General features: G+C 42.0%; 1 protein-coding gene across 3 annotated transcripts in view; it reads left to right on the top strand.

Moving 5' to 3' along the window:
• The window catches only part of MTHFD1L (methylenetetrahydrofolate dehydrogenase (NADP+ dependent) 1 like), a 144,032-nt gene that overhangs the window by 39,224 nt on the left and 83,845 nt on the right, over nucleotides 1–20,963 (top strand). For all 3 annotated transcript variants that reach the window (XR_006413949.1, XM_044422800.1, XM_044422807.1), the window contains 7 exons: nucleotides 2,718–2,891; nucleotides 8,864–9,000; nucleotides 9,837–9,883; nucleotides 11,297–11,404; nucleotides 13,177–13,251; nucleotides 15,694–15,796; nucleotides 18,449–18,525. Coding sequence is in view for 2 of the 3 variants with exons in the window: in XM_044422800.1 (XP_044278735.1) it covers nucleotides 2,718–2,891; nucleotides 8,864–9,000; nucleotides 9,837–9,883; nucleotides 11,297–11,404; nucleotides 13,177–13,251; nucleotides 15,694–15,796; nucleotides 18,449–18,525 (721 nt within the window). In the remaining variant the exon portion in view is untranslated. The remainder of the gene's footprint in view (nucleotides 1–2,717; nucleotides 2,892–8,863; nucleotides 9,001–9,836; nucleotides 9,884–11,296; nucleotides 11,405–13,176; nucleotides 13,252–15,693; nucleotides 15,797–18,448; nucleotides 18,526–20,963) is intronic.

Here is a 20,963-nt window from a genome sequence, read left to right as displayed (position 1 = left end):
GCAGGGAGATGTGAGGATGTGCAAGAAAGGATTTCCTCTGCTCCACCTAGTAGGTGCTTTGCACATGAAAGCTCTCCAAGTGCTTCTTATGTGATAGACTCATAACTTAGGCAAGGGAGTTCATTTACCCACCCAACAGAGAAGTCATTTTTTCTCGAGCAATATAATTTGAATATAATTTTCCAATTAATAAGTAATAGTCTTTCCCTTTTCACTTGCATTCATTTGCCAGTGATTGAACCTTAAGTGATTTTATTTAATTTGTTTGGGCCCCACCTTTCTGTGAAAAAATGGCACCCAGGTCTGTTAAATGATGTCCAAATCTTGTGTGCAGGTAAATATTTGACTAAGGTGTCAGTAGATTAAAGTTGCATTTGGGATGTTGCATTATTTAAACACATTGTTTTTTTTCCATGCTTTGATGGACCTCTGGTATCTATGAAAACTTTCCTGGCCATTCTGTTTTCATCTGACATATCTGTGAACGGGCATTTGCCTTACTCATAAGGGAAGTAATTGAGAATCCTCAAAGAACATGCTGTGTTTCCGTTATTCTTGAATGAACAAGCATAGATAACTTCTGGTAGCACTTGCTGTCTAAAACACTCGGGCCAAGACTGCAGGCTGTAGCTAGCCATGAATGCTTACTTCTACCTAGCTGTGTGTGTTTATATCCAGACATTTATGTTTATATCCACACACACTAGTTTTAAATATCCTTGGCAGTGCATTAAGCAGTTCTATCTTGTATGGTCTACACAAGTTTCTTTAAGACCACAACATAAATCCTCCTTAGGCATTCTGCATCGGAGTGCAATAAACACAGGAGGCGGGAGGACATTAGTTCTGCCCCCGCCTTGCAAGTTTCCATCATGGAGGGTGATTTTCTGCAGATTGTTCTGTCTGTGTGGACACTGCAGAACTTGCATGGGGAGAAGATCAACCTGTCTGCTCTCCTCTTGTCTATACTGTACTGAGATGCAGAAAGCCTAAATAGGGCTGACATTACAGGACCGAAGATGCCCCTGTGCTGTCTTTACCACTGTCCTGGTACCAGCCATGTTGCAAGCAAGCACAGTGAGTGCAGAGGACAGCTCTGATTGAGACCACAGCAGAAACAAAGGCTTAAGACCTTACAGAACATGAGTCCAAATGGGCTTGCATCCCACACATTAGCAATGTATGGTTTTAAGCATGCCAGGACCAAGAACACCACATTCTGGTTTTGCCAGGACAAATCAGAAAAGAAATGTGTTTGTGGCTTATCCTGTGTCGCTTGGACAGTCATCATTCTTCTGGTTTTGACATTCACAAAGCCCCAATACACAAACTGAGGAGAGTCACTGGAAGGTTCATGATTATGATTGCATACATTGCTTCTGAAATCCTGCTGCATACTGGTATGTGGCCTTTTCACATGAAAGATAGGCTAGCCAAAGCACATGCCGAGGACAGGCAGGATGAAAGTAATGCTGTAGTGGGGAAAGGCCTGGAATGATTTTACAGCTGAAAAACCTGTCTAGTAGTTCTTTGAAGCCTTTGTCCACCCGCCAGTATTTACATCTACAATATTCCAATGTGCTGTTTAAAGATTGCATTAATTCTTTGAAACTGATCTTTATATCCTTGCCAAGTACAATGTAAATGATGCATATTATTCTAGCCACTGTATACTCTGTATGAAGGTCTACATTTCATCGATACTGGATTCTTTTTGTTCTTCATCTTCTTCCTTTCTTTCTCTCTCTGCTTTCGTTTTGTATTTGTTTCATGCTTGTTCAAGTCATAGGCAAAGTTATACTGCCTCTTGAAGTTCACACTGTCACTTCCTGATTAAAGCTATAGTGTGTATCTAAAGTGTTTCACACAGTTGTGTGCATCTAAACACTTAGACTATATCAACCAGATGAGCTGTGTGTCTGATAAACAGGAAAACTTTGTACAGTGCTGGGGGACACACACACTTATACACACTTCAAAGTGATGGAGGTCTAATGAAGGTGGATGCTGCCCTATGGGTTCAGACAACACAAAAACCCATACTCAAGCCTTGAAATGTTGTTGAAGGGTTGTTGTTGAAATGTGGATTATTGTGCTCTCTGAAACCACTGGCGCTACCAACAACAAACCAAGAGAATTCATGGTTTGTTGTTGGGTTGTGAAATATGGCTAATGCATTTTGGTTTGCTGACTCAGCTGGGTTCAGAACACAGGACAATTAACCTTTCAACAGCAACCCATGGTTCAAAAACAGCTCACACTCCACCCTTCAGTGTGGATTATTATGTTGTCTGGACCCAGACAAAGAGTCAGACCACTGGTCCATCTAGCTCAGTCATATCTGCACTGACTGGCAGTAGCTCCCTCAGCTTTTAGACAGATCATTCCTAGTCCTAACTGGAGATGGACCTAGAAACCTAAGAACTTTTCTATGTAAAGCATGTGTCCCACCACAGAACTACATCACTTCCCTTAAAATAAGATGTTTACCCATCCCTACCTACACATAGCTGTAGTAGTTTCACTACCTTAATCAATTTTAACTGTTCTTTCACCGCGGTCCTAAAAACAGTACACTGGGAGAAATCCATACTGAGCTGAATCTATATACATAAGATCACACTGGAAGAAACAACTGTGATTTCTTTGCTCATTTCTACCCATGCTTTTGCCTTTTAAGCTGAAGTAGATCGCCTTCTCCAACTTTCCTCCCACAGCGATATTGAGATTTCCCGAGGGCAGAGCCCAAAAGCTGTTGATGTGCTTGCCAGAGAAATAGGATTGCTCACTGATGAAATTGAAATCTATGGCCAAAGCAAAGCCAAAGTACGTCTGTCACTGCTGGAAAGGTTGAAGGATCAGCCAAATGGAAAATACGTGTTGGTCGCTGGGTAAGAAATATTTTGTCTCAGTTTTTGCATTCATATATTCTTTTTATGTCATAGATTTTCTTTTCATATATATGTCAAAAACATTTTAATATATTCATCCTCATTACCTTTTTCTCCTTCCCTACTTTATTTATGTGAAAAGATTAAAATAACTAAGTCCACAATCTTATGCAGGTTTTGACAAAAAAAAGAGGCCTACAACTCCCAATGCTGCTGAAGTACACTGTGAATTGTAGGCCTTTTTCCTGTCTAAACATGTTTAACATTGTGCCTTGAAATGTTTAGTTTTATTATCTTGGTTGATGTGTGGCTTTGTTATATTTCTCCTGCTCATCTGATTGTTGGGTACAATCTTTTCAAATACGCCACCTTAAGGATTTGAGTACAATTTGTAGAAGTGATTCAGGAAATTGGGGCTGTTTGGAGCAGAGAAGGGCAGGCTGATGCTTTTCTCCAGGTCATGGTTGCCTCCAGCAGCTCTTTGAAATGCACGTGTGGAAGGCAGGAATGGCAAAACATACAACTGGTCCACCTCAACTCTTCTCCACTCCAGATTACCTGCTACCAACATAGCTGTTTCTTCTCTTTCTTTTTTGTAAAGGGAAGTGAGTCTTGCACGCATATGTATTTAGCATGTAGTTAATGCTCAAAAACAACACATTAGCCACAGTTGTTGTGAAAGAATAGCTCTTACAACCCATGATTTGGCTTATTTTTCCATTCTGACCATTCTGAAAATTAAGCCATTTCATGCAGATACCCATGGGCTTTAAGTAACAAAGTTTATTTCCTTTTTAAATGTCCTCAGTGACTGATACACCCTTTGCAGCTATATATCAGCACAGGGTTTATTTTAGCTTCAGTCACCCTGGGAATAGCAACAGATGTTCTGCAGCTCTGTTTTGAAAGTTAGCGCTGCACGCCAGGTTATGTACCTTCATGCGTTTTCCCTTCCTACATTTTAAGCCATGTATCATCCTGTCCTGCCTCACCTCTTTGAATTAGAAATGTTCTCTGTTAAGTGCTTTTATGTACTTCATATTTCACTGCATATCCATTTCCTAATTTGCTGATTTGCTACATGCATGATGCCTTTTGCAATAGTGAAGCTGGGAAAAACTGTTTTGTGTGTCATGCTTTGCAAGAGCCAGTGCAGTATGTCAGACTGGGAGATCCAAGCGGGTGACTCTTGTCCAGTCATGCACACTCAGACTAGCCCACCTTGCAAGGTTGTTGTGAGGTTTAAATGGACAAGGGGATTATGTGACTCAACTTGCAGGAACATGGCAGGATAAAAATACAATGAGTCCATGAATTTAAAAAATTACTGACAGATAAAAATAATTCCAAAGAATGAAGCTGAAAAGCCAGTTTGGTGTAGTGGTCAGGAGTGCTGGGCTGGAATTCAGGAGAACTGGGCTCTAATCCCCACTTTACCTTGAAGCACCTTGAGCTTGTGAGTATAGCATGGAAAGGATAACCTTGTAAGCCTCCTTAGGCTCCTGGCAAGAGGAAGAAAGGTGGGCATATATATAATATAATAATAATGACTCCTGGACTGCAAGGAGATCAAACCAGTCAGTCTTAGAGGAGATCAACCTTGACTGCTCTTTAGAAGACCAGATATTGAAGATGAAACTCAAATACCTAATGAGAAGGAAGGACTCCCTGGAGAAGAGCCTAATGCTGGGAACCATTGATGGCAAAAGAAGAAGGGGACAGCAGAGGATGAGGTGGCTGGATGGAGTCACTGAAGCAGTCGGCATGAGCTTAGGTGGACTCCGAGGGATGGTGGAGGACAGGAAGGCCTGGAGGAATGTTGTCCATGGGATCGCAATGGGTTGGATGTGACTTCAAGACTAACAACAAATAATAATGATAGGTTGTTTTGACAAAACACAGGTATACTTCAATACTTCCACTGATGTAAGTGGGAGAGCGTTAGGTATGTAGTACCTCTTCTGTTAAAATGACTGGGTTTGAAATGGCTGCTCTGCTATATGAAGCTAGATCAGAGCATAAACCAGTAGGACAGAGGTGGGCAGCCCAGTGCCCTCCAGATGTTTTGTTTTATACCTCTTATGGTCCCTGAACACTAGCCATGTTGGAGAGGGCTCATGGGAGTTCCAGTCCAAAACATCTGGCGGGCACCAGGTGATACAAAAGGCCAAACAGCTGTTCTCAGAGAGAAGTATTTGTATTCTAAGTACTGGTTCCTGATACCTCAACCACATTAAGGGAGAGTGACTACTGGATATCAATAACCTGGTTTGCACTGTTTTAATGATGCTGGGGGATAGAGATAAACATCTGTATAAATATTTGTCCAGAGAATATATTCTTACAGGCTTTACTGTTTTAGAAAAGCTATTTTAGGACACTTGAATGTATGACTTGCAGAAGAATAGCTGCCAAGGGCTAAATTTAGCTCACTTGTCCATTTTTAGAAAACTCTTTGTGAATAAAGCTGTATTTGATCCAGAGGAAAATGAAGGGGAATTCAATTTAATACCACAGTTTTATGTATGTTTAGGATACTCATTATCATATTTCATGCGGTCCTTGAACCATCTCAGTAGACTCAGGTGCACCTATCTATGCTATAATTATTGCATTCATTGTCAATCTCCATCTCATTGTATTTCCTGGCAAATAAGCAAACATCCATATCATTGGAAAGTAAGTTTGTTTGTTGTTGCCTAATTACAATCAGTTACAGTAGACAGCATGTGTTTTTTCCACACAGGGTAAACAGAGACTGTAGGTTTTGCAACATGTCATTTTGGCAGAAGACTAAGAATTCTTAACACTGCTGAAATGCAAAATTTAGCTGGTTTGCAAGCTTGTTTGTAATCTTTAAATATAACACTCTTGACTTTGTTCCAACAAACTTAATATTTTCATAATTTAAACTGAAATCTTCTACAAATTCATTTATATTTTCTGCCCTGTAGTTGGCATGGCAAAGCAGTCCAATTCCACTATCTTTCTATGTACTCCTTTGTTCGTTGCTGTGCCCCTTAAGTTTCCCAAGGAAATAGAAATGTCCTTTTTTGCAATGCATGCAGAATGGTTTTAATTTGACCCTGGGCAGAGCAATGCAGTGCCCCTAAACAACATCTAGGATGTCATAGGATTCTGCAGATCACTTCCATGCCACTAGCAGAACAACAAGCTTAAAGGAGGAGATCCCGTCATGGATCTTTGCTCCCCCACCCCTTTCTTCCTCCCAGCCACTGCAGAAAGGTTCTCCTTGAGGTCACAGCTTTAAGAGAAGTTGAAGAGGGGGCATGCTGGTGAGCAGGGGCCGGGAAGGAGAGGCTGGATCCACAGTATCCTGTGGCCTTTCCAGACTTCTCTTCACCCACCAAAAGGTAAGCTGTTTGTCTGTTAAATGGAGAAGCAGAGGGAAGATTCTTTCTGGCAGGTCTGGGATGGGCACTTTGACTGAGCCCACTGTTTGTGAGGAGTGGGACCCCACCAATTGCACTCCCAGTTACTCAGGTCCAGATCGCCTCTAGTCTTGACTCCTGATAACGTCGCCTTGTTCAGATCTAGAACAACCAGAGAAGGCCGTTGAGCAGCCCTCCTTGATTGTGCTTCGGCACTTTATGCCTTTGACCATTTCTGCTGTACTGCTTTGACAACGGAAATCGCGGAGAGGAGGCATGGCATGTTTCATAGCAACTGCAGGGAAAACTTTTTTCCAGTTTTTAAAAATGATGATAATCTGTAAAACTAGTATCTTAGGCTGCCTCTTTCACCAGAAATTGATGTAGCATACAAAGGACAGCTGGACTTTTCGCATAGTTCCTATAGATGAGGGAAAGATGTTTCTAATTAGAGCTGGATTTCTAGCTAGAGTCTTCAGGAGGTCATGCTATAGGAGTTACCCCTTTTGGCTAGCATATGCATGAATCTTTGTATATCCCTGGGAATGAAAATGTAATCCTTAATGTCACATACCTTAAATAAACCACTTATTTCACTGCAAGCACTAAAGAATCACAGATTTCTACAGTGAAGTGTAGCATATCTTGGCAAGGGTTTTTCTTAGAAATTGAGTGGGAGTGATGTGAATGAAAACTTAGTGTTGTTTTTGTTTTGTTCTTAACTTTGAATTTTCTGTGGCTGATAAAAGAGATGCCCCAAATGAATTGTTTGAATGCTTTTGAACTCTTTCTAGAGACATGCATAAATCATTCATCATAATTTAACTCTAGGGGTATGTACATTGTTGTTGCTCTGAAGACAGAAGAGAAATTAACCTTGTGATATGGTGAAAGACAGGATGCAACTTAATATATAATGTACAGTTTTGCAAAGAATACTGGTCTCTTACATTTCAGTGCAACTGCCTTTTATATTTTATACAAGTGTTGAAGAGAAGAGCGTGTGCTGAGCTTAGGGAGAGCAGAAGCTATTTGATTTAAGCTGTTTGGGATGCGACTGGTACAGTACTTGTGGGATAGTAATGCGAGAGCAGTGAGGAAAATTGAATCAGTTCTGTGTGAATGATTCTGTTCCATTCCATTTTATAAGTAGTCTGAGGCCTAAGGTGTACTGCTTAGGTGGGGCTGGGGGGCATACTCATGGCCCCATAATGCTTCTGAGCACATGTGAGTGATCCAGTTCACCCAATCAAAACAAGTTGCTGAGGCTTAAATAAGCAGCAGCAGGTTGTTGAAACGGTTGCTCAGACGGGTCATGAGTTACCTGATGCTGCTTCCCCCTGAAGCAAGCCACGCTGCACCCCACCTCAGGCAGCAGCTCCAACTGCAGAAAAGCAGATCCATTGAAACGTGATTAAGAATTGGATTGTTAAACTGTTAAAAACAGATCCATGAATGAAATAGCCAGCAACTTAATAACCCCTCCTGCCCCCAGCAGCAAAATACCAACTTGCATGCCTGCTTGAATTAAAATGTATTTGGCTTGTGGCCCAAAGGCCACAGAGGAACCAAAGCAGCCTCCCTCAGCGGGAGATTCAGGCTCTCTCTTACGTCTCTGCCAAACTTGCTTTTGATGTGGACAGGCTAAGTGAAAGAAGAGCCTCCAGCAAAGGCTGAAATCCCTGATCAGACTTATTTGGCAAAATGTGGTCTTTTTCCTAGTATCAGGCCATAAATAAGTATTCTTAATTTCTTTCTGTGCCCCTTTAACAGTGTCCTTAGGTATAAGAAGGTGCAAAGTTACCGTTGTCATTCTGTTATGATAGATATCAGCTGCTTATTGCCTTGAAGGCTTCACGGGCCTTGATTTAATGTTTCAGCCTTGATTGACCGATTGATGATGTCTGCTAGAGACATCATCAATAGTATCTGTTCAGAAATGGAGCTGCCAGAAAAACCAAGTTGCCATCAGCTTCCAGTTGTAAGTGTTTAAGGTATCCATGTCCCACGGCAGTGGTGCTGCTATTGCTACAGATGCAAGTTGTAAGGATGTATGGGTAATGTCTTGCAAAGTTTGAGCCAGAATACCTTTTAAAGGGTGCAGTTTTCATACCAAGAGACATGCTATACTTGTTATACAAAAGTAAGTTTTCCTATGCTTGCCCAGAGCAGTTAGGGAATAATGATTTCCAGGTTATACTAGATAAGACTATTTAGTATATATCCTCTAGGTATTAGAAAATGAGTTTTCAAGAAAGTTGGAAAGGGTTTCATCTTAAACGTAAATCAATACTAAATTCAGCACATGTTCCAAGTCTTCAGAACAGCTGCCAAGAGCAATTCATGTTTCCCCCTTTTCTTAGGTCTGTTGCTTAGACAGAAGTATTGAGAATGTGGGTGTAAGTACAGTACATGAGGTGATGGCATCACCTTTTTTGTAATAACACCATTTTGTTTAGATGAACTGAACTTTTAATTTTTCTATGGATAGAATCCATAGCTTTCCTATACTTAGCTATATATATATAAAAACTCCCAAGCCTGTTGAAGCAATACAGTATATTTTTCTTATATTTTTAGGATTACACCAACACCTCTTGGGGAAGGGAAGAGCACAGTGACCATTGGTTTGGTTCAAGCTCTCACAGCCCACCTTAAAGTGAATTCCTTTGCTTGCCTGAGACAGCCTTCTCAAGGGCCTACCTTTGGTGTTAAAGGTACACTTTACATTGTAAGACCACGTCACTAGCTGTTTGAGGGCTGTTTGAGAGCCAATGTGGCACAGTGGTTAAAGTGCTGGACTGGGACTTGGAAGAACTGGATTCTAGTCCCCACCTTGCAAGAAGCTCTCTGACTCCCAGCCTAACCTATGTTGTTGTTGTTGTTGTTAAGAAAAAATGGGAAGGAGAACTTTGTACACCACCCTAGGTTCCTTGCAAGGCAGGGTAGAAATGTAATGCTGTAATAATGATATAAAAATAAAATATAAAAATGCTATAATAATGATGATGATAAAAATCTAAGAAGCCAGTGGCCCCCAACTGAATCGAAGAGATAATTCTTCATCTAAAGGATGCCTTTTTCCTCCAGCTTTAAACCTGGAAGTCGGCTTGAATTGATCACACTGGCAGGTTCATTTCTTTTAAACAGTTACAGCAGCAGTTACAGCTGCAGAGGTACAGCCAGATGCGGCATTTACAGTGCTGTCATCCTGCTTCATTCGCAGAACTTTATGTATGTGTCTGTCCAGCTGTCACCACCTTCCACTCACAACCTTCCCAAGTTTTCCCACCTCTGCTTGCATCTTCTTTCTGCCACAGACAGCCCATTAAGGAGACACATACAGGATTGTTGCCCGGTGTTTTCCGACTGGTAGTGCTAGGAGGCCTCTGGTAGGAAGTGCCCTTTGTGTGCTTCTTGAACTGCAGACAATTCTTGGCTTCTGGATGATTCGCCATGGTTTTGATTTGCGGGTTGCTGCTGACCTGGTTTATTCAAGCCTCTCTTCAGAATTTTGGGTTAACTTAACATGAGCCTCTGCTTTGTTGTGCAGGTGGAGCAGCAGGCGGTGGATATGCTCAAGTCATACCAATGGAAGAGGTAAACAAATATTTGCCTTGCAAAAACTGGATTTAGCCCCATCTCTGCTGAGACAGAGTAAATCTGGGGTACAGCACACATGTCTCTGAAAGCTGTTGAAGCAGCTTCACAATCCTTTGCATGTTTAGACAGAAAAAGAGTCCTACCAGCTCCCAGCATGCCCCAGCTGTGCTGGAGTGGAGGTCTTTTTTCTGCTTAAACATGCAGGTGATTGTGCTTGAAGTTATTATATCAAGGCTGGCCTGTGTGGTTTTACTGCCAGGATACCCCCCCTCCATAGAAAACCTGGTGTGAGGGCAGTAGGCTAGCTTCGAGGGAGCAGGGCAGATTGAGTGGGGGATGCAGCTGTGCCCCTCAGTAGAGGGAATACACAGCCAAAGGGTTTCAGGAGGAATGGCCAAGGGAACCGCCGTTCCTCCGCTCTCTCACTCTTCTGCCTTTGGCAGTCACCTTGCTGCACCTAATAGCAGGGCCAGCTCAAAATTATATGAATTTTCCCATAGTTTTTGAGGTGGTTTGAAACCATTTTGCTTAATAGCATTAAGTAAATGGACTAGAACATGGGTCCTCCAACTACGGCACGGGGGCCAGATCCAGCCCACCATGGCCATTTATCCGGCCCACCTCAGAGGTTTTCAACGCGCTGCCTGCCTCGCCCCCTGCGCGGGGAGGTGGCAGCTTGCTCGCGAGGAGATCGTTTTGGACTCGCTCGGAGAAAACGATCTCCAAGCAAGCCAACCGCTGCATTGCGCGCCCACCGCTGCATTGCGGCGCGAACCCACCCCCGCCTTGCCTCGCCTCCCGTCACTGCATGCGCCTGTGCACCCACCTCAGCCCGCGCACTCCTGCGTGCTCTGCCCCCCCTCCCGCTGGCCAGCGCGCCCCGCCGGCACCACCTTTCCGGCCCGTGCCCAGCACCGGCACCTTTCAACTGGCCCCCTGGTGAAAAAGTTTGAGGACTCCTGGAGTAGAATCATGAAATCAAAAGTAGAGCCCTGATAGCTGTCCAACATTGTGTTTCTAACATACAAGAGTCTGGGCTGATTCACACAAATTTACATTGTTTTTGTCTCTCAGTATAAATAAAAAACATCCTTCATAACAATTTTTAGAGCGTTCTAAATTATAAAATTATTGCAGATTGGGAAAAATACTTCTTTTTCAGCTTTCCTAATGCTTGGATCCTGTGGCCTACATGCTACCAGTCTCACTGAACTAAGGCCATCTACCTTGCATTAAATCTCTTCAAACACAATGATGATGATTTAATAATACATCCACAACATTTTTTAGAGTTGTTCATTTGAACTGTTAATCCCACAAGTGAAGGTTCTTGGATGGGTTTCACCAATTGGTAGTAGTTTAATGAAGTGTGCAAAATGAACATCTTTCTCATTTTTTGTTCATCTGCAGTTCAACCTTCACTTAACTGGAGACATTCATGCCATTACTGCAGCGAATAATTTGCTGGCCGCAGCAATAGATGCTAGGATTTTGCATGAAAACACTCAGTCGGATAAAGTAAGAGCAACCTTTCATCATTCCTACCATTAATTTTCTGCAAGCATTGCTGTGAATGTTGGTTTTGCACTGTAGTAGTTAAAAGCATTTCAATTATTTAATCATCAACCATCTCATAGTTGTATATATATTCTGATGTAAGACTTTAATTTTATACAAGTGCTAATGCATTAACAAAGTTTATATAATTAAATGACAATTCCAAATATTTTAACTGGATTCAGACAAAACAATAATGCAGTACTCAAGAGTTGAGTGTAGATTGTTGAATCATGGGTCGTTGTTAAAATGTAGGTTATTGTGTTGTCTGAACGCAATTGCACTAAGAAGCCACCTCTTATTATCCATGAACAATCCATGGTTGGTTGTTGGGTTGTGAACTGCAATTGTTCATTACAGTTTGTTATCACAGCTGAGTTCAGACAAGACAGTAAACCACATGTCAACAGCAAGCCATGGTTTAGTGACTAGCTACACTCAACCTGTACCCACATCTTTAGTGTAGATTATTGCCTTGTTTGTCAGACTCTAGAACTCCTGAGCTAAAGAGCTTAACTGACTGCACAGACCTCCCTGGAGGCACCTTCCTCATGGAATCTGAGTTACTGTCTCTGATATTCAAGAACAACAGGAATGACTCCGTGTGGTGCTCCCTCAGGGATTCCTGCTATTTTCTCCAAACTGAGTGGAGATGCTGGTCCAGTGGCTTTGTACCATGCCTCTTCTGGTACCCCCATGGGACATCAGGTGCTGTTGGAAGCCAGAGACTCAGCTGGCGCTGGGCATAGTGGCTACCCCTGCTGCTCTCTATCCAGGAGAATTCAATATAAAGAAAGGCTAAAATGCATGATGGAAGATTTCAGCAGGCATGGCCATAGCCACTGAAGTCATCCAGCTGAGAGAGGAAGGGTGCAGCAGGGTGGGGAATATGTCATTCTCCACCTCTGCTCCAGTTTTTGTTACATACATCAATTCATCCTTGACTTAATGGCAGCCTTGTGAATGAAAGCCCCTGAAATGTCCTGTTTTTGACAGCCCTGCTAAGCTTTTGTAAACTCAATGCTGTGGCTTCCTTTATGGAACTGATGCATCTCAAATATGATCTTTCCTTCTTTAGTCTGCCTTCAACTTTCCCTAGCATTATTGTGTTCTCCCCTGAACCATGCCTTGTCATACGTGTCTGAACTCCCAAGAAATATAGCATCGTATCTCCTGGGTAACTAGAGGGTTGATTCTCAGTACTGGGCTACAGAGATTAGCAAGGGCAAGGAGAAGATTCAGACTCTTCTCAAAGTATATCCCTATACTGTATTTTCTTCTTCAACGTTGAATGGTTAGCACTCATTCCAGGAGGAAAAAGTGAAATCCTGCATTTGAGGACACAGTTCCGGTGAAGGCAACTTGTAATGTCTACCCCTTCCACTGGGGCTCCATCCACACTGATAAGCAGGCATGGTGAACATGTAGCCCTCCAGATGTTGTGGATCACCCATCCTCACACTGCTTCTGCTGGCTAGGGCTTCCGGGAGTTGCCATTGCATGGCAAGTCATAACAATAGTTTATTTTGTATCAACAGATTTCCAATCAATAGTAAGAATGTCTGAAGGGGCCATAATGAATAGAGAGAGATTTGGAAGGCTGTTGAAGCATGCATACAAAGCCTGTGCATAGCTTATTAGCAAAACCAGTTTTTCATTTTGTAAAAACACTCTACAGTCATTCATAGGGGCTAGTACTTTTCCTAATGATTTTTGCTGTATGTTCTTTTCAGGCATTATATAATAGATTGGTTCCATTAGTTCATGGAGAGAGGAAATTTTCAGCTATACAGCTTTCACGCTTGAAAGTAAGTTGCTTTTTAAATGTTCAGTAATAAGTCATGCATGCTTTTAGAAATCATCATTTTTTAAAATGAATTTCATCTGGATCAGGTTTTAATAAGGATTGTTTATTTTTAAACGGGTGAGAACAGACAGTGCTCAAACAAGGATAGGCTGAAATAAACCCACTGTGTGCCCTCGGTCACATGGCAGTTTCTAAACTCAAACAGAAATGTGCAGCATCAAAAGAAAATAGCCTACAAATATTCCTAACTCATCACATTTTCAACAAGCACAATTTCCACAGGTTATAGAAAGTGTAGTGCATTGAAGCTACAGTACGGCCCCCCTTGAACAAATAGGACCTGAGTAAACATGCGCCAGGTTGCACTAGCAGAAGCGCTTGAATTTATACTCCTTTGAACAAACTTGCAGGTTCTTCCCCATGAGGAGTCCAAGCAACTGCGTAAGGATGAGGAAAACCGGTTGCTTGGAGATTGCCCCACATTTCTTCCACTCTGTCAGGTCAGAAAGACTCAGAGCAGTGCTATACTTTGGACTTGTTTGAGGATCTGAAGAAGTCTGAATAAACACCACTTGGGCACAGCATAATTTTCCTTGGCTTGGAGGAGACAACCCAGATAACCTGTTTGAATTTTGGACTAACCAGTTGTTTTGTAGAAAGTAAAACAGGACAAGTATAGTTTCCACATTTAATTCCAGTATTAAGTAGTTTTTAGACTATCTGCATAGGTTAAGCTACCAGAAAATGTTTTGCTGTGTTTTTATTTATTCATTTAAAACATTTCTATAATGTACCAAATTAGCCTAACGTTTTTCAGGATGGTTTACAATTTAAAAACAAGAACAAACAGAATAACAATAACATATAAAATAAACAAATCAGTAGTCATTAAAACCAAATAATCCACAGTGCCTTCATAAAATAATAATAAAATTCAACAATTAAAATAGCTGGAGAATAAAAAGGTCTTAGCCTGGCGTCTAAAGGCAAAAAAGGTTGGTTTCAGGCACACCTCTTTGGAGAGCTAATTCCATAATTAGGGTACCTTGTGGTTACCTCTCTTTTATCCTTCAGAGGGAGCTCCTAGAGAAGGACCTCCAACAATGATCTCAGGGTCTGGTCAGGGGTATATGGGAGGAGAGGTTCCATCAGATACTAGATCCTAAACTGTTTTTCATGTTATGTCAGTTGTCTAGGGAGAAAGAATTTATTGCTGGTTATGAAGTTCTGAATCATCATTTACTGGTGATACTTTGCCTAATTTCTTCCTATTGATGCATATTTGTGTTTGTTTCTTTAAACTGTATTTGCAAGCCTTACGGGGAGCTATTGCTAAAGCTGGCAATGGAGCAATCTCCATTTGCTACCTGAAGAAGTTCAGTTGTCCAGGGAGTGGGACAAGCAAAGCATGCTGGGGAACCTAATGTTGCATCCTAGGCACTCTCAGGAGCAGGCATGGACCATAATTCTGCTAGGTATCTACTTGTGTTAACTGAAAGGAGCCAAGCTATGCTTGCATCCTTCAGCCAACACAATCTTTTGCTGTTGAAAGAGCAACAGATATGAAAAAATGGTGCCCTTTGGCTATTTTTACTCACAGCTTGCTTCTTTACCTTCATGGCATACATTCCATTAACTACTGCTGAAAGGATCATGAAGGAAAGGAGCAACTTGGTCAGAAAGCCAAGGGTTCTTTCTTCTTGGGATCATCTTGGTGGTGAAAGGCCAGCTCCTACTTGCTCTCATTTAGAGTCTAAAACAAGACTAGATACAAGAAACCTGTGAGTGGAGAGCAGAACTGAGAGCGACCCTGTGGCTGCTCGAAAGCAGCTGTTTGCATAAAAGTGAGGATCACTAGGCAGTTGGGTCCAGGATCCCCTGACCATAACTAAGCAGACTTTCCTCCTGCCTCAGTCTTCTGCATACAGTTCATTTATAAAATACTGCACAGCATCTTATTTTGCTGAGTAGAAAAGTTGCCTGAACTTAGGTGAAGAGAAGTGCTTTAGATAGACCAAATCCTCACCTGTTATTTTACAGAGAAACATGACTCTGATTTGCATGTGTTAACTAGTTGCTAGACCTTGTAGTTTGCCTTACAAACATATGACACTTTTGCTGTATATAGTTTGATTCTAGCTTTGTTCCCAAGGCTTATTAATGGATTGATATTTTAAAACAGTCAAAACCACTAAAAACTAAGTCATCTGGCAGACAAACCTGTTCCTTTAGCACCAATGTTTACTTTAAAAAATTAAGTCAGGTGAATGCCATTTGACCTTTGCTGAGATGGTGTGCAGAAAGCCTGCAGCATGTGCAAACAGAAAGTAGTCCCTGTTACTTTAGCTTGGGACAACCACAGGCTGTGAGGGATTTTATAGCTGAGCTGGATGTGTGTAGCTTTCCATGCAAGAATCCTCATTTATCCCTTGTTTTTTTCCAGAGGCTGGGGATAACCAAAGAGGATCCTGACGCATTAACGGCAGATGAAATTAACAGATTTGTGCGACTTGACATAGATCCATCTACAATAACATGGCAGAGAGGTAACTCTTGTGAGAACAAAATGAGGCTGCTGGATCCAGCCTGCCGCTTCCTAAATGGGCAAGCAGATACCCATGCAAAGGCCACAACTAGGGCATAAATAATAGCTAATTGTGTATTACTTAAATAATAAAGAACCCCATTGCAGTGTTTTTGTCTGGAGCAGGTTTGAGGCATGCAGAGAAGGCTGCAGTGGGGAGGCAGGGACAAGAAAGTCTTACTGCACCAGTTGAAGACATGGCATACTAGCAGATGTCCACTTGCTTGTTCACATGAAGTGAGATCCAATCCAGTGAGCACATAACACAAATTAAATTCTTCTAGATAGAGGTTCAGCCTGCTTTAAAGGATCTGTCCAGGTTTGGACATTTTCACATAAACACAGCAGACTTCATTCCCATTTTAAGAGCCAGCTCTGATGTATACTAAAGGTTTAAGGAATTATTTTCTAAATAATGGAAAATACGCATGGATGCATCTACATGGGCATGAGTGGCACAGTGATTGGAATTCAAGTCCAGGTAGTTTGCCATTTTGATATGTCCATGCATCTTACACTTTCTGCGTAAAGGTTTTCATGCATTTCCACCCACCATAATTTGGAAATCAGATTGCTGAACAACTCTTAATTCCCTGATTTCAAATGCTGGCCACCATTCCACCCCAGTGAACACTTCTTACACACAAAGTCACTTGAACCCTAGCAGCCGTGACTGGGTTGTCATGTCGTATGAACCTGGGAAAGCAATTTCATCATGGATTGCCAGAACTGACTACAGAACCTCTTAGTAACAGTGGCAAAACGCACTGCCGCTCCTCATTATCTCATGCTTGCAACTTCCAGCCTTTCTCATCAGCAACTGCCCCTCCAACGATGCCCAAATGGCACTTCAGAGGGACTTGGTTGCTTTGTGGGATGTGCAGGGAATCTGGTTGGCAGGTGGGAATCTGATAGATTTCCTCAGCTCGGCTCCCTGGACTCCGATTCATTTTCTCCCTTCTTTAAGTCTGTCTCACAGCAAGCGTTGTGGGGGCGTATGGGAGAAAGTGAGTTCAAACAGAATTCTGCTTCTACACACATAACTTGTGGGCTTTGCATCCTTTTACAAAGAATTATGTAATTTGTGTATTTTGCACAAGAATTACATATTTTGCATATCTTGCCTTGTCTAGGATGGCTTTTAGTTCATGGCAGAGATTTTTTACAAAAAACTGATTATGTTAATTGATCGAAGGAAAAATGTATTTTGTACTGAAATGCATTCTGTTCTTCCCTATATTTGGAATGAGGCCTGGGAGCTAAACAAGTTGCAGTGTTGTGCATATTGGTCATCTGGGATACATGGAGAGTTCCCAGCAATACAAGTACAATCATGATTTTCCTATGTGCTGTTCTCCTTTCTTTTGTGGAAGATAGGAACAGAATTGCCCCATATATAAAAATATTAAGTTTGCCTTGTTTAAAGCTGCATTGCTCGGGGCCTGGGTTGCATGTGCCTTCTGTAAAAGCCCATACAAAGGTTGTAAAAATGGCTGGTCCATAGATAGAGGCTCCACCCTTCTTCTTTGCTGTATGTTTTTGTGCATGGCATAGAATTTAGGAAAGGAAGAGCAACCATAAACCTTGGCTCTCTAGTAAACCGAGTCACAGTCTGTGGCTTGAATACCTTGTGATAACTCCACCTGTGAAATGGCTCATGAAAATGCAAATAAAAAACAAAGCATTATTTCTCCAATAACACTGAAAAGTAGGAACAAATGCTCTACTTCCAGTAGTCCTGATGTAAAATGAACAGCCCAGTTTGAGATAATCAAGGAAGTATGTGCCCACTAATGAAGATTGAAGTTAAAAATATATAGTGATAGTCTCATTGCATATGAATTTTGTAACTAGCAATGTGTTTTTGACATTTGGCGTTAGACTCAGATGTTGTATAATGTCTTGTGAAAGAAGGTTTCTTTCCTTAGGTTTCTGCATTTTAAATGGCAGTGGAATTCCAGATGCATCTTTTCACCCAGATAAGAAGTTTCACCCAGAGTGAAATTTAAGCACTCTGCATTTTTCCTTTCATGTTCTTATGGCAAGTCTATAGTTGTTTAAATTCCTTGGATTAAGAACATTCCCAGCATTCCTCATATCTAACTATGATGCCTAATCTGGATTATTCTGCTGATACTGTCTGAAAAAGAAGATTCAAATGAAGCAGATGTTTACATCCAAGATATTTTAATTTTATTGTCCTTAAGTGAATGTTAAGGCTCAGAATTATACTGCCCCCATTAGAGGACAAAATATTATATAAGACTTTTCAGAGTGGAGCTTTGGTGCAATAGAGATCTGGTCTTGCATCCATTTTAGAGTGCAGTCCAGCTGGCTGGGCCATGCTGTAAGTTGTAGAGGGAGTTTTGTAAACACAAAACCGTCATATTTCGCCTGTGCCAGGGAAAAAAAGATAGTCAGGACATCATCGTTGTTCTAAGCCCTGCCTGAGTTGGCAGCAAACCTGAACGGTCAGGACGCATCTGTTGCATATACTTCCAGGGTATGAAGTTGTTAGCAGGGTGAGATATAGGGATGGTTCCTATTGAGTTTAAACATAAGGGTAGAACTTTTAATGCTTGTTCTGGTAAGTGTTTCTTTTTTTCCTTTTCAGTGGTAGACACAAATGATAGATTCCTTAGGAAAATTACAATTGGGCAAGCAAATACAGAGAAGGGATTTTCTCGCCAGGTAGGCAAATGTGTGTGTTTGGAAAAGAAACATCCTTTAGCTATTAAACATCCTTGCTTTCTACTATCCCACTATATTGTTGAAAATTTATTGCTTTTCAGTTATGAACAGATTGGCAGTGTATCTTGTTTGGTGCATGATAAATCAGTCTTCCCCAGCAGGTGCCCACCAAATGTGTTAGGCTATAACTGGGGGATGATGGGAGATGTAGTCTAACAAATCTGGAGGGCACCTGGTGAAGAAAATAATGCAGAACAGTAGCCTCCATTCCATGTTGAAATAGCATGATAAAATTATGTTGATGTGCAGGGAACTGTTATGAACACTATCTTATAGTTGTTTATTCAGAAGTAAGTCTTCCTGAATCCATTGGGCTTACTCCCTATTGGGTTTACTCTATGAGATAGAAAATAGAAACAGAATGAGTCAGAAGGTGTCTCCTGAGCCATCTAGTCTGACCTCTGGCTCCAGCAGCTCTGCTCCTGACATGCCTACCATGTGCATGTCAGGTCTGTTCTTGAACACCTTCACCAATGGGGCTTCAGCCACCTCCTGTGAAAGCCCATTCCATACCCTTGGGGACCTAACTGTCAGGAAGTATTTCCTGACATCCAAACTGAACCTTGGTTCCCTGAGCTTTGCTCCATTGGAATGAGTCTTCTGCAGGGAAAAACAGGTCTCAACCCACCTCCACGTGACACCCCGTCACGTACTTATATGTTGCCAATGGATCCCCTCAGAGTCTCCTCCAGGCTGAAAAAACCTAGTTCCCTCAGTCTCACCTCATACAGTTTCCCTGCAATCTGGCCACCATCCTTGTGGCCCTACTCTGCACCCTTTCTAAGCCAGCTATATCCTTCCTGTAATGTGAAGCCCAGAACTGAACACAATACTCCAGTTGCAAGCATACCAGAGTCGTATAGTGTGGCAGTATTACCTTTCTTGATCTAGAAGCCATTGTTCTGGCTATGCATCCAAGGGTGGCATTTGCCCTTTTGACCGCTGTGTCACACTGATGACTCACGTTTAGCCTGCAGTCAACCAGTGCCCCGAGATTCCTTTCACAGGTACTGCTCTTCAGTCACTTGTCCCCTGACCTGTACTTATGACACCCATTCCTATGCACCAAGTGCAAGACCTTGCGCTTATCCACATTGAACGCCATCCTGTTGTCCCCCACCCACTTCCATAGCCTGCTCAACCTGCTCCTCGGTTGTGACCATAGCCCCCATTTTAGTATCATCTGCAAATATTTTAATAACTGTTAATATCATTTATTGGTTTTAATTTCTACAGCCAGGGGAATCCAGATTTTATATGTATTATTTATATGTTGTTTGTTTATTATGTTGGAAGCCGTCCCAAGGCTTCCAACATAATGGGAATGGGATGGCATGCAAAAACTCCAAATAAATAAATAATAAAGTAAATAAATCTGATCAGCAGACTGGTCACCCCCTCTTCCAGGTCACTGAAGAAAAGATTGAACAGGGTTGGTCCCAGAACAGAGCCCTGGGGGACCCTGCTCGTCACTGGCCATCACCCCGATGATTCCCCACAAATAGTTCCCCTCTACTTTCGGTCCGTCAACCATGCCCTAATCCATTAGACAGTGCATTGGTCTGTCCCAAAACTCCTCAATTTCTCAAGCAGGATATCATGCAGCACTTCATCAAAGGCCTTGCTGAAATCCAGGTAAACAACATCCCTACATCCCTGCATCCCCCCACCATCTAGCCAGCTCGAAAGCTTGTCATAGAATTCCACAAGATTGCCACCTAAAAGTAACTTCACTAGAACATATTTCAGAACATGGAATATCAACTTAGTTCCAAAAACTATGTCAGATTATACTCATTATATTATCACTGATGCCATATATATCATCTCTGCTATGATCCCAATATGTGTTTGTATAACTTGGTGAGCTTGCTTCTAAGCAGTAGCCAGAGTTAATCTGCTGAATCTACTCTGGTTGTAGTGTCACAAAGCAAGACTTAATTCTGCCTACACACTCCCTTTTTGATACTGTCCATGGGGTTTTCATGGCAAGGATACTGGCCATTTCCTTCAACCCTGACTGTTCTTTAGAAGGGCAGATGCTGAAGATGAAGCTCAAATACTTTGGCCACCTAATGAGAAAAACGACTAATTGGAAAGAACCGTAATGCTGGGAATGATTGAAGTCAAAAGGGGAAGGAGACCTCAGATATTGATGGTGCGGAGCGGTGGGCATGTGGCTGGGGGGTTCTGGGAGGTAGTGGAGGACAGAGGATCCTGGTGTGCTGTGCTCCATGGGGTCGCAAAGAGTGGGCATGACTGTGACTGGACGCACACACTCCCCTAGAGAAGCAAGTAGGCAAGGAAGGGAGTGGCTGAACCGCACGGGCTGAACGTGTCCACAGGAACCTTCCTGCAGTGTCCATCTCTCCAACTTG

This window comes from Varanus komodoensis, unplaced genomic scaffold (genome assembly GCF_004798865.1).
Source record: "Varanus komodoensis strain SLA01 unplaced genomic scaffold, ASM479886v1 scaffold1, whole genome shotgun sequence".
Taxonomy (NCBI): domain Eukaryota; kingdom Metazoa; phylum Chordata; class Lepidosauria; order Squamata; family Varanidae; genus Varanus; species Varanus komodoensis.
Note: the sequence above shows the minus strand (reverse complement) of the source record. Positions and strands in the feature narration are given on the sequence as shown.